This window comes from Manis javanica, chromosome 3 (assembly GCF_040802235.1).
Source record: "Manis javanica isolate MJ-LG chromosome 3, MJ_LKY, whole genome shotgun sequence".
In the NCBI taxonomy this organism is placed as follows: Eukaryota; Metazoa; Chordata; class Mammalia; order Pholidota; family Manidae; genus Manis; species Manis javanica.
In genome coordinates, this window is record NC_133158.1 from 208,604,058 (window position 1) to 208,616,251 (window position 12,194).

Sequence of the window (12,194 nt, forward strand, 5' to 3'; positions counted from 1 at the left end):
AGTTAATGAATTGTTTCCATGTTTTAGCTATTGTGAATAAAGCTGCTCTCTTCATTTCCTGTGGCTATTGTAACAAATTACCGTAAACTTAGTGGCTTAAAACAAGAGAAATTTATTCTCGTATTGTTCTGAAGACCAGAAATCCTGTGAAGATTCCCAACTTACTCAGATTTTTTGCCATGGTGATATTCACAGGTTCCACAAATTTGATATTGGACATCCTTTGGGGGACTCTGCCTACTACAACAGCTCTGAATATTTACTTTAAGTGCTTATGTAGACATGTTTTCCTTTCTCTTTGTAGATTATGGTGAGTGGAATTGCTGGATAGCATTGTAAATTTATGTTAAGCATTTTAAGAAACTCTTTATGAAGAGGCATCTTAAATTCCTACCAGCAGTGTATGAGGGTTCCTGTTTCTCCACATTCCTGCCTGTTGTCTGCCTTTGTAAAATTATAGCCATTCTTGTGGGTGTGAATTGGTAGCTCATTGTGGTTTTAATTTGTGATTTTCCCCGATGACTAATGATGTTAAACATCTTTTTATGTGTGTGTCCACCATCACCTAGGATTCTTGGCAAAATGTCTCTTCAGGGTGCTTACTCATCTTAAAATTGGGCTATCATCTTCTTTTTGTGTTAGACGAGTTCGTCTACATTTTTCATAATCTGGGCCAGTCATTGCCACTCCGAAGGACGGTGGCATTTGAGGTCACCTTGATGAGGAAGTGCTGGGGCAGCCAGTCCCCCGAGGAGCCTTGCACTAGGGGTGAGGCAGCCATGCTGCATGGCACCCTGTGTCAGGCGGTTACTGGAGGGTAGATGGGACACCCAGGTGTCGGGGAAGCCAGGATGGCTCACCCTGTGCCGGGGAGGTGGCGGTGCTGGTGGCTGCTCTGCGATGAGCCAGGAGACAGACCTACAGAGCGCCATGATGTATTCTTACTGTAGCCTGTGCTGCCGTTCGTGTGACTTATCACAATTTCACTTAAGTAGTTGTTTCTATAGTAATATATTTAATATCTTTCTTCCTCTATGAGAGCATAGGAATTCCTGGGACAGGGGCCGCATCTGTGTGTTTTGTTACGCTGTCACAGGTCACAGTATGTGGTATGTAGTAGGCAACTACCTCATATTGTTCGGTGGAAGAATGACTGTAACATACCAGTAATGGGGGTCCAGAAAGATGTTCTCTGTTTTACAGTGGATGATTCACATGAACTCAGAGGGTTATTTGCTGAAGAAGTAATTCACTAGCCACTGATTGTGCTATTTAGGGACTTGTGTTTTCACTGCCACTGATGCCATTTACCCCTTTTTATTTCTTATTTCCAGCCATCTATAACTACAACGCCTCTCAAGATGTGGAGCTCTCCTTGCAGATTGGAGACACGGTTCACATCCTGGAGATGTATGAGGGTAAGTCTGGATGGCCTTCTGCCAGACGGGGGGAAAGGGAAAACAGTGGAAGTTACTTATTAATAAGGCACTTAGAGCAAACATCAACATGCTTTACTTCCTGAAGTAGTGCTAGTAAAACTCCAGGAAGTACTTAGGTTGTACCATTTTGTGCTGAGGGTGATTTCAAAACAGTCAGCCAAGTACATGAGTGCAAACATGCCCAGACACCAGAATCAAAGTATGAATACATTGAGCCCCAGCCACTGGGTGTGGAAGGATACAAGGCAGGGCTGGCTTGCGAGGAGACACGGGGGACGCTGGGCTGGCGGGAGCTCGAAGGAAGCACTGCTGATTAAGTGGCTCTTTCTATTCAGCCCTGAATGTTGCCAGATCGAGGGATAAATGAGGGAGAGATTTACTGGTGCCACTGAGATTCTTTCAGAGAACTAGGTCAGGACTGCAGCAGGTCCAGAAAGCCCACTAGCGTATTCCCTGCAGTAGGCGAGGCTAGGGACGTGGTTGCCATAGAGCAGCAGTCAGGACTCCCGGTTTGTCTGAAAAGCACAGATCATGTCTGTACCCATTCCACCCCATCCCAGGCTTCCAGCTCCAACTGAAGCACTCTACATCATAGCGGGCCTCCTGTGCATATCTGCAGTTCTAATCCAAACCCCCAGAGCACAGCAAACATGAATCCAGGCCTCTTAGTTGAGGATCAAAGCAAGGAGCAACTTTAGGGCCCACTTACTCCCTCTGGAGATCAGGGCAGGAATGAGGTGGGAAGCTAGGCAGATTTTTCTCATAGGGGGAGGCTTGCAGGAGCAGGAACTCTGGATTTGCAGGGTCCAGTCCCCATGTAAAGGCTTATGATGGTGGAATGTCAAAGGTGGTCATCTAGAACCCAGCGTGGCATCCCAGGACAGCACAGGAAGACACAGAATGGGGAGGAGGAGATGGGAAGCCAGGAGCAGAGGAAGCAGGGTTTGGCCACAGAAAAGCTGAGTCATCTGCCTGATTGCACAGAGGACTCTGCTCTTATAGCTCCTTCCCTTTAGTTTTAGGCAAAGGGCTTGGGTTTTGCTTCTTGTCTCCACAGAACGTGAAATATAATTATGGAACTCCCTTCGGGCAGGGGGAGGAGAAGGAGGGCTACGTGGGCTCCTCCCATTCTGTTCTCTCTTCTGTGTTCATCTGCAGTACCCCAGGTCCAGCCAAATGTTGATTCCATGAATCCCTAAGTCACTAGAGACAGCCTACTGTCATCTCAGGACACTTTTGCTTATTACAACCGTAGCCCTTCAAACCTTACTAGGTCATACCTCCTTGTCGGGGGCCAGAGCAATCCACTCTGTTTAGTTTCCAGAGACACACATTTTTCTGTTGTGTAGGTAAAAGGCTGTGTTCTGTTTTTGTGATTCTTCTATACAGGCTTGAAAAGAATGTATATTTTAGGGTTTAGGGGTGCAAAGTTCTATAAATAAGAATTAGATTCTGATTTCTCTGTCATTTCTTCCACATTTGCTGTATCCTAACTTCTGTCTGCGTTTTCTGTTACTGAGGGAACTCTGTTAAAATCTCCTGCCACTATTGCGGTTTGTCTGTGTCAATTTACAGGGATGTCGGTTTTTTGCTTTATATATTCTCAGGCCTGTTTTTAGGTGTGTACAATTTTAGAATCATTCTATCAAACAATTCCAACTTCTAATTCCTGTTTTTAAAACCTTTTATCATTTTCTTTGCCTTTTGCCTGAAATTCACAGCCCATTCATTGGTAGTCCCATGGCTCTAGCTTTTGTCCTCCTGGCCCCACGAGAGCATCAGAAATGCTGCTCAGCCCCTCAGGAACCTTCTCTTAATTCAGTAGATGCTCCAAGAGGAAAACAGCCCTAAATACTGGCCTCGTCTTTGAGTTTTTGTGTTTTTCAGATCTTGACTTGGTAATGCCTCACTTTACCAAGTTAGCTCTTCAGTGTGTGTGTGTGTGTGTGTGTGTGTGTGTGTGTGTGTGTGTGTGTGAGGGAAGGGGTGTGGGGTGAGTGGGGGGTGGGGTCAAGCTTTTCTAAATGTCCTGCAGAGTGTGGGAGAGAACAGTGCAGAGCTGATCTGAAATAAAGTAGATGATTTAGCAGTGATAAATACATCTTCAACATTCTTCCTTTCATTTTTACATGACCCCTAACATATTTTTCGAAATAGCTAATTGAAACACTTTGTCCTCATGGGACTCATATTGATGGTAATTTTATGCATGTGTATTATTTATACTTTATCGAGTAGTCTTCCAGTCTTCCAGCTACATTTCTAAAAGGGGGCGTTCCTACAGACCAAGCTAAGGTGGTCAATGAGCTTGGTTGAATATGAATGTAGCAGACACACAAACAGCTATTTCAAATACCTTCTCCTGCACAAGTCCCCAGGCCACCACTGTGCTCCACGTGTGTGCTTGCCTGAAGCCCTGGCATGGTGGATAGGCAATCCGAGGAAACTGTTACTGTATTAATGATGTGGCTTGAACGTGATGGTCCTGGTGCTGTAGGTCATGACAGCAGGAGGCTGATTTTCCTGTTAATTGCTACCACTAAATATTTGGTGTGCCGACCATAAAACTCTTTCATCTTAAGGAAGGGATGTTATCACTTGGTCTGTACAAGTAGACATGTGTCACGACGTGAATGGGCAGATTTAGAACATGAATTTCTGATTTCATTCACCACTAAGGGACATGTCAGCTTTATGGGGCTGATTATATTGGATACATTTTTATACAGCACTTATTTTATGGGATCGATTTTTTTAACAGTGCAGTGATAATTTCTTATATCTGCTAAGTACTCAGAGTTCTTGGCTGGGTTCTCAAATTCCTTTATTATTTCAGGCAGCTCAGGACTAAGCGAGGGCAGGAGTGCTTTGCAGACATTAAACATGATGGAAATGCTGAGTAACAATCTGGATTCTCTCCTTCCCCCATCTCCTCTTTCCTTTAAAAAAATAAACAAAATGGAAACACCCACAGTACTGACAGATGGAATTTAAGGGCAATATTGGCACTGCTTCATGGCCCGGGGTGGGTTGTGTCTGTCAGCTGCCTGTCAGATTCAACTCCTGGGGTTCCCCCCTACCTTGCTCTACCCTCAGCTCCACCCCACCTTGGAGATACTTGCATACCAGACCTGTGTGTGGACATGAGGCCACCTTTCTGGAGCCCAGACAAAAAAAATTCTTTTCTGCCCACAACCCACAGCAGAATAGCACTTAGGACTCTTCCTCTGCTGTTTCCTGCCCTGTGGCTGAATGAATGATAATGAAAGTGACAGCTCCCTCAAGGCCAGGCCTGCTTGTCATCTGCAGGGCAGTGGCGAGCATGGCCCCTGGCATGCAGCACATGTTCTGCAGAAGCGTTGAATGCGTGAAGGGAAAATAGGAGACCAAGGCAAACCTGCTGGAGCAAGGCAAGCTAGTGTGGAGAGTCAGGGAGGTGGGGCTGCTTCCCCAGAGCCCCCGATACCACGGGACAGAGCGGCCTTTCTTCTGCCACGGGGCAGATTCACGAGGCTCCAGCACTTCCCTGACCCCTACACCCTGCAGAGGGACTTGGGTACTGTATGAGCTTTTTTATTTTTAATAACAGCTTTATTGAGATACATTTCAAATACTATACAGTTTACCCTCTTAAAGTCTGCCATTTAATGGTTATTTACAAAGTATACCATTCAGACTGGGGCGAATATCACCACTCTCTGCTTTGGGAACATTTTCATGATCCCAAAAAGAACCCCTGTACTCATTAGTGGTCATTGCCCTCGGCCCCAGGCAGCCACCAGCCTCATTTCTGTCTCTATGGAGTTGCCTGTTCTAGACATTTCATGTGAATATAATATGTGATCTTTTGTGACGGCTTCTTCTACTTAGCATAATGTTTACAAGGTTCAACCTTCTAGCATGTATCAGTACTTCATAGCTTTTGATTGCTGAATAATATTCATTGTATGCATGTATCACGTTTTATTTATCCATTCAGCAATCAGTGGACATGTGGGCTGTTCACAGGTTTCAGCTGTTACGAATAATGCTGCTATAAATGTTTGCATATAAATTTCTGTCTGAACACATACCTTCATTTACCCCGGGCATATTCCTAGTCGTGGAATGGCTGGGTCCTATGGTAACTGTTTTTAACCTTTTGGGGAACTGCCCGACTGAGTTTTGGCTCTAAAACAGGAGACCCATGGTCCAAATGCAAGAGCGTCTATCACTTACCATTTGCTTCTTTTTATCACCTTGCCTCTGAACTTCATTGATTACTCACAGTGAAGGAAGAGATCAGAACTGACTAAGAAGCTATATGCTGCTCATCCTTTATAGGCCCCCAAGCATCACTTGCCTTCAGGGACTTTTTCAGAAACAAAAATTCCCAAGGACGGAAGCATGTGTCCTTGGCCCCCCGTCGTTGGCACTGGCCTGCCTGCGGTTGCTGCCAGGGCTGCTACTTCAGCCAGACCAGGGGTTTGGCCACGAGACAGCCGCCGCCCACCTTGAGCATTGTTTCCCAGCCCGGGTCCAGGAGAGCCCAGCATGGACATTTCATTCAACAGTACTTGCTGAGCAAGTATTATGCTCTTATTTGTGCCAAGTACATTACGGAGCATAACAGATGTTCTACACACTGAGGTCACCAGAGTGACAGGACAGCAAAGTCCCTGTTCTTGGAGGGTTTGCATCCAACTGAACAAAGTAAGTAAACAAATTCAGACCCTCCAAGTGCTGTGGTGCTGGTGGCGACAGGAGGAGACCACCTCAGAGCAGGCAACTGTGTCCCTGTTCAGGCGGAGCGTTCCCGGGCAGACGCTTAAACTCTTTGCTTGCACGGTCATTTCGTCTAAAATTTGGTCACTGAATTGAAAATGATTAAATGAAAATACTTTGGAAAATAAGACTTGAGCATCCCCGGCCACCATGAAGCTCCTCTCCTGAGATTAACCAAATTCCAGTCACAACTGGCTTTGTGCCCTGGCTCTGCTGTTCCCCTAGTGGTCTCCTGCGCTCACTTCATATCCACCCATTAGCTTGTTTTCAGTCCATAGACCACGCACACGCTCGAGAGAGGAGGGCTGGTGTTAACAATGACTTCTGGGGGCAAACATAGCACAATTGGCCCCTGTTGGCCACAAGAAAATGAGATAATGTCTCAAAGGCACTCTATGCTCTACAGAGGCAGGCACAGCATAGTTTCATATTATTTCAGTGTAATTTGTAAAGATGCAAAGAGTAGCACAGATGATTGGATTGGGTTCAGAGGAAATAGGCAATCCGGAAAAGCGAAACTAGAAAGAATCATTTGTGTATACGGACCGGAGGTCCCCAAATACCCCTTCTGTTTCTCCTGTATAGAATGGGGCGAATTTTAAAGTGCACCTTAGTCAAGAAATCCACTCCCTTATAATATGAGAAAGTATAAAAATGGTTCATGACCTGGGCTGTATATGTTTTGACTCTTACCTTTATAAAGCAGGCTTTTTTTAGTAAATAAAGAGAGCAGCATTATGCCAGAGACGTAAGGTTGCATGGCACTGAATTGTGGCTCCCTGGCAGACAAAACTTTCTAACAGATGCATGAAAATGAAGAGTGCGTTTAACGATTTTTTTTTTCAAGCAGAGGTTTAATTAATTAGCATCTTTCTGAGTATGATAAACAGGAACCCAGCATATGGGACCATATGAGTAAGGTCTTACTGAACTCTTGAAGGATGTCTGATTTTTTTAAAAATTTTATTTTGGTATCATTAATCTACAATTACATGAAGGACATTATGTTTAATAGGCTCCCCCCTTCACCAAGTGCCCCCCACATCCTCGTTCAGTCACTGTCCATCAACATAGTAAAGTGGTGATTTTACAGCATCTTACTATGTTGATGGACAGTGACTGTGAACGAGGATGTCTGATTTGAGAAAGTGGGTTGTCCATCCTACCCTGGACAACAGTTAGCCTTGACATCTCCTTTATTGTCCCTCTTTTCTATTCATTTCCTTTTCTATTTGGTCAGGCATGCCCAATGATCATAAGGTGAGTGAGAGCAAAAATCAACATTGATCTTTAGAAGTCCGTTCTTAACAGCATGTGTAAAAGGTTATGCTGGGTATAAGCTATCAAGCATTTGATATATTTGTAACTTTCATTCACTTCTGTTACCCCATTTGTCAAGATCATTGACAGTGTTTTGTGATTCAGATTCTATAGTCTCACCTTGTTCTAGTTAATAAAAAGAACTGCCTTTCACAAACAGAAATGGCAGCAAGCCCAGCAGCCCAGAGTTTATGACAAAGACTGCGTGCAAACCTTTTGGCACTGGCCTTGAAAGCAGATTAGGCCATGTGGCATTGTGTTGAGTGCGCTGGTCACTTCCCACATCTGTTTGACCTTTACCTTAAGTACAGCTTGTCAGCTACCACTACTGGGAACATGTGTTCCTGAGATGTGTTTTTCAAAAGACCTGTGTGGCAGTAGGAGTGTGTTTATAAGAAAAACTAATTTAAAAGTAGCACCTGTGAAAAGTCTCATCTCAGATTTCAACTTATCAAAAAGAGAATGCCTTCTCTTGTTGTGTCTTTTGAGATACATTTGAATGTGCTTCTAAAATTCCTTCTTTAAAATTTATGTTATTCGAGCACAGACACACATGCACAGCCGAGGAGGCAAGCCCCACGTGAAAGCATGAATGGGTTGGGGGGGTGGCTGCTTTGATGGAATGTTCTCACGAGCTTTTGGTGTCCCGTAAGTTTTGGTCTAATCCTTGGGCAGAGTGGTGGGCAGGCTCCTTCTATCCCACGTACACACATGCCCACTCATGGCTCTCTTCCCACCTCTGAGTACTGGGCCATTCACATTGTTTGATGTCTAACTTTCATGAAAAATGCCTTGGGGTCTTATCCTCACTGTGACACAGAGCTCATCAAACTCCTGTGGGCCTGGGGAAGACTCAGTTAAGGGTTAGTGTAAAGAAGAAGTCCTACAGGCAACTTCCAAATTGATTGAGGGCAAATAGGAATAAGAAATGTCTCCTCTCGCTTGTATCTGGAGAGAGAAGGTTGAATGTATGCCTCTGCTTTACTCATAGCAATATGAGTAATTTATAACCTTTAAAAGCATATATGGACTCTTACACATCATAAATATTAACTCCATGCTGGAGTGCTCCCCTTTTATCCAACCCGTGGAGGCAAGTCATTTGATAGAAAGTGTCATAGGAGCAGAAAACTTAGTGCCTGAAAAGCTCACATGTGTCAGTGAGTCTTGCATGAGCACACGAGAACCTCAGTCCTTTTCCTTGGCATGGACAGGCTACAAAGAAGGTATGGACAGGGCATGATGGGAAAGGTTCCTATTAAAGAAATACTATTACATAACCCTTATATTCCCTGTATGTGTCCCTGATGTTCATCAGTCGGAGAAGAATATTACATGTGTGTGCATTTAACTTTCAAAATAGGATCATAAGATTTTAAACAACTCCACCTAGCAATTTAGTCCATCTTCTAAATGGCAGGAAAAATTAACACTAAATTCTTAACCTTGAATGCTTGCTTACTTTCACTAATGCAGTTTTGAGAACCTGTTATTATAGTTGGAATTGAAGGAATGGGAGAGGCTAGAATTATTTTTTAATTAGCTTTACTGCCAGATTCACCTCCCCCTGAATGTTAAGTCAGGCCTTCGAATAACCTGTTTCAGTAACCTTTGAGTTCTTTGTCAGCTCCATTAAGTCTCTGCTCAGCCCTGGGTTATTCAGCACCAGGTTTCTTGATTTTTCTAGCCACTGTCGTGTGGTTTTCCTATCACACAAATTGTTTCTTCTACTTGTTCTCTTTCCTTTGAAGTCATCTTTTCTGTCATTTTCTCGAGGCGGGGAAGTTAGTCTGTTGGAACATGAATGTGCATCTTAGATTGGGTGCAGCAGTTGTGGAGTGGAGCTTCCTGCTAACCCAGGCCTCTAGTTGCCTCTGGGTGCTTCCTCCGTGGTGCCCGTCCATGATTTAAGAGCCATTTAGAGAGTCCTGCTCCTTCTTCCAGGAAGCACAGGCACATTCCTCAGAAAACAAATGAAGGAAAGTCCACATCGAGTCCTTTCCTGCCATCCGCACGGGAACCAGATGACAGCCCTGAGGGCAGGAGGTGTCCCTGATGGTGTCATCGCGTGCCCTCAGCTCCAAATTTGTCTGCCATTTTATGCTTCTCTTTGTGGCGGCATGAAGCTAAGGGCTTTCAGGTACTGAATCTCAGTTCTTACCATCCTGGGAGATCAGAGTTGGTGACGCTCATTTAATAAATGAAAAAAATCAAGGTTAAAAACCTTGAAGGCGTTCACACAGTTAGGAAGTAGCAGAGCCGCGATTCCTACCAGGGTCCCAGGGAATCCCACCAGAATGCTTTTCCACACGGTGATGCCTCTGAGGAAACGACACTTCTGTTTTGGACCTAATGTACAGTTTTCCAAAGGGGGTGAGGTTCTGTTGCTTTTTAAATAGCTGCCGTACCCCCTGAGATGGGTCTGTTTTGGTGTGAGCTCTTGCTGAACTTAATGCCTCCCCTCGGCTCTCCTTACACACCTGCCCCCTCGACATGCGCCTGCCTCCCTTTCCTTTCTCAGAGCAGGTAGGCAGGTGTGTTCCAGGGGGCGGAGCAGAATCATTCCGCCTCACCCAGAGATGGGTGGGGTGCCCTCCCCCCGCCCGCACTCCCCGGGTGAGAATGACTGAGGGGTGGGCTGCCAGTCCTGGCAGGGTGGCCAACCCCCTTAGGTGCAGTATATGCTGCCTCCTCTAAGCAAGGAGGTGTCCAGAGGGGCCCCGATACTCTAGCCGAAAGACAGGCTCCCTCCGAGTGTGTCTGGTGGTCTACAGCTCATGTACCTGATGATGCCCCTGCCTGTGTGAGAGAAGAGGGCGTGTGAGCTGAGCCCAGTGGGCTGCGGCTCTGATGCTCTCGGAAGGTCCCATGTGGTTCCCATCCATGCTGTTACTTCCAGGACTCCTCATGCCGTCACCGTAACTGGTCCCCACCTCTGCTCAGCCACTGCCAGTGTTATGACCCTGAGAGGGTTGCTTCACCCCTGACTGTCTGGGTCCTCCAAGTGGGGCCCAGTTGTTCACTTTTAGAGTTCAGATTCACCCTTTCATTTCTAGGATACATTCCACCGGGGGGCCTGAAGCTAGCTTCTAAGTGACCCAGTGCTCTGACTGTCCCATTGGAGTACATCCCTCACTTCTCTGGATTCGTGCTCCAAGCCGAGGCCCACGTGTCTACAGCATCTCTGCCCAGGAAAGGTTTCCTGTCTTCCTGGGGCCTCCATTCCTCTCAGAAGTTAAGAGAGCCTGTCTCCAACCCCTGCGAGCTCAGTATCCTTCTCGGGAGGCTCAGGCAGTGTCATGTACGAGCACCCTGCACTGAAATTCCAGAAATGCTGGAATTCGAGACGTGCAAGTTTTGACCTTCCCTCACCTGCTCCTCTCTGTTGCACCAGCAGTTAGATTCAAACTCGAAATTCTTCAGGGTTAGAATTCTGGGTTTTACTCTCAAACTCCTTGAAGGCCCCACAGTGGACCTCCTTCCATGGATCTTGCTTGATTCATCAAATCCCCACCCGCAGACCTGCATCCTTCTCTCATCCATCTTGCAAAGTGGTGCTGTTGCTCACGAAACGTGCACGAGTTGCAGCAAATTCATTCCTACTGCTGATGAAAGTATATGCTGCCTCCTATCCAGCTTTCTTGAAGTGGTTGCGTAAGTTAGAGAAATGCATCACCAAACAGGGCAGTTAGAGCCAGTGGCAAGAAGGACTGGCTGCTGGCAGGATTGCTTGGCCTTAAAAATGCAGAAACAAAGAGCCGCATCCAGAAGATACACAGGGCATTGGCAAGCCCAAGTGGTGACGCTGATCACACTGAGGAAATGTTATTTCCCTGTCTCCGAGCTTCATGGTGGCTGTGAAGGCACAGACAGCTCTCCTAGTTTTGCAGGGGATGTTGGGCTCTGTCATCTCTCAGTTTTGTTGACTGTGATTTGGATCTGTCCCCCCACCTCCACCTGGGCCAGGACCCCCTCTGTCTGCCCGACGAGGTACTTGCTGTTTGAAAGTAGAGGTCTGACGGCACCATCTGTTGCAAGCAACCAAGAGAAACCTCAACATTTTTAGCTATAGAGTTGGATTTTTTGAGGTAATGTGATGGAAAAAAAAGTAGAAATGTTTTTATGGAAAGACATTTAAGAGATGACAACCTTTATTAGTTAACAGTTGAAGAAATGGAATCCCATAGAGCTGGTGAGCACAGAACCAGGCCTTTGCATTTCCAACCAGTCCTCTCAATAAGGAGCAATTCTCCTGTGTCCTGTGGCCTCCTAGGCAGGTGCTCTGGCCACACCCATCTCTGCCCCCTGCATGTGGATCCTAGGGAGAGAGAAGGGTCTCTGGGGCCTTGAAGTTGGACTGTGCCGTGGAGACGCAGATTTTATTGTGTATTCCTTGCATCCTTCTGTTCTGTCCGTGGCCACCAGCTCAAGGAGACCTCTTTCTCATTGATATATAGCCATTAAATGTTTACTGAGTGCCTGCTATGTACCAGCCACCACAAGGAGGGCTCTTTCTTGATCATTCAAGAAATAAAAGGTGGAAACCACATCTCTTGCCTTTCACGTACCTGCTGGGCATGTACACGGGTACTCTGCACTGGCGGGGTTCCATGGCAGAGCCTCCTGGCCCGACAGACAGTGCTGAGCCCCAGGGCCTTCTGCCGTACCCCC

The 12,194-nt window shown here is 46.0% G+C and overlaps 1 protein-coding gene across 6 annotated transcripts in view; it reads left to right on the top strand.

Moving 5' to 3' along the window:
* The window catches only part of DOCK5 (dedicator of cytokinesis 5), a 182,342-nt gene that overhangs the window by 43,429 nt on the left and 126,719 nt on the right, over positions 1-12,194 (top strand). For 4 of the 6 annotated variants that reach the window (XM_073232694.1, XM_073232692.1, XM_073232693.1 and 1 more), the window contains exon 2: positions 1,335-1,418. In XM_073232694.1, the coding sequence (XP_073088795.1) occupies positions 1,362-1,418 (57 nt within the window). In that variant the 5' untranslated portion in view covers positions 1,335-1,361. Of the gene's footprint in view, positions 1-704; positions 769-885; positions 962-1,334; positions 1,419-12,194 lie in introns of those variants that run through there. The other 2 variants (XM_073232691.1, XM_073232690.1) reach the window with 2 other exon arrangements.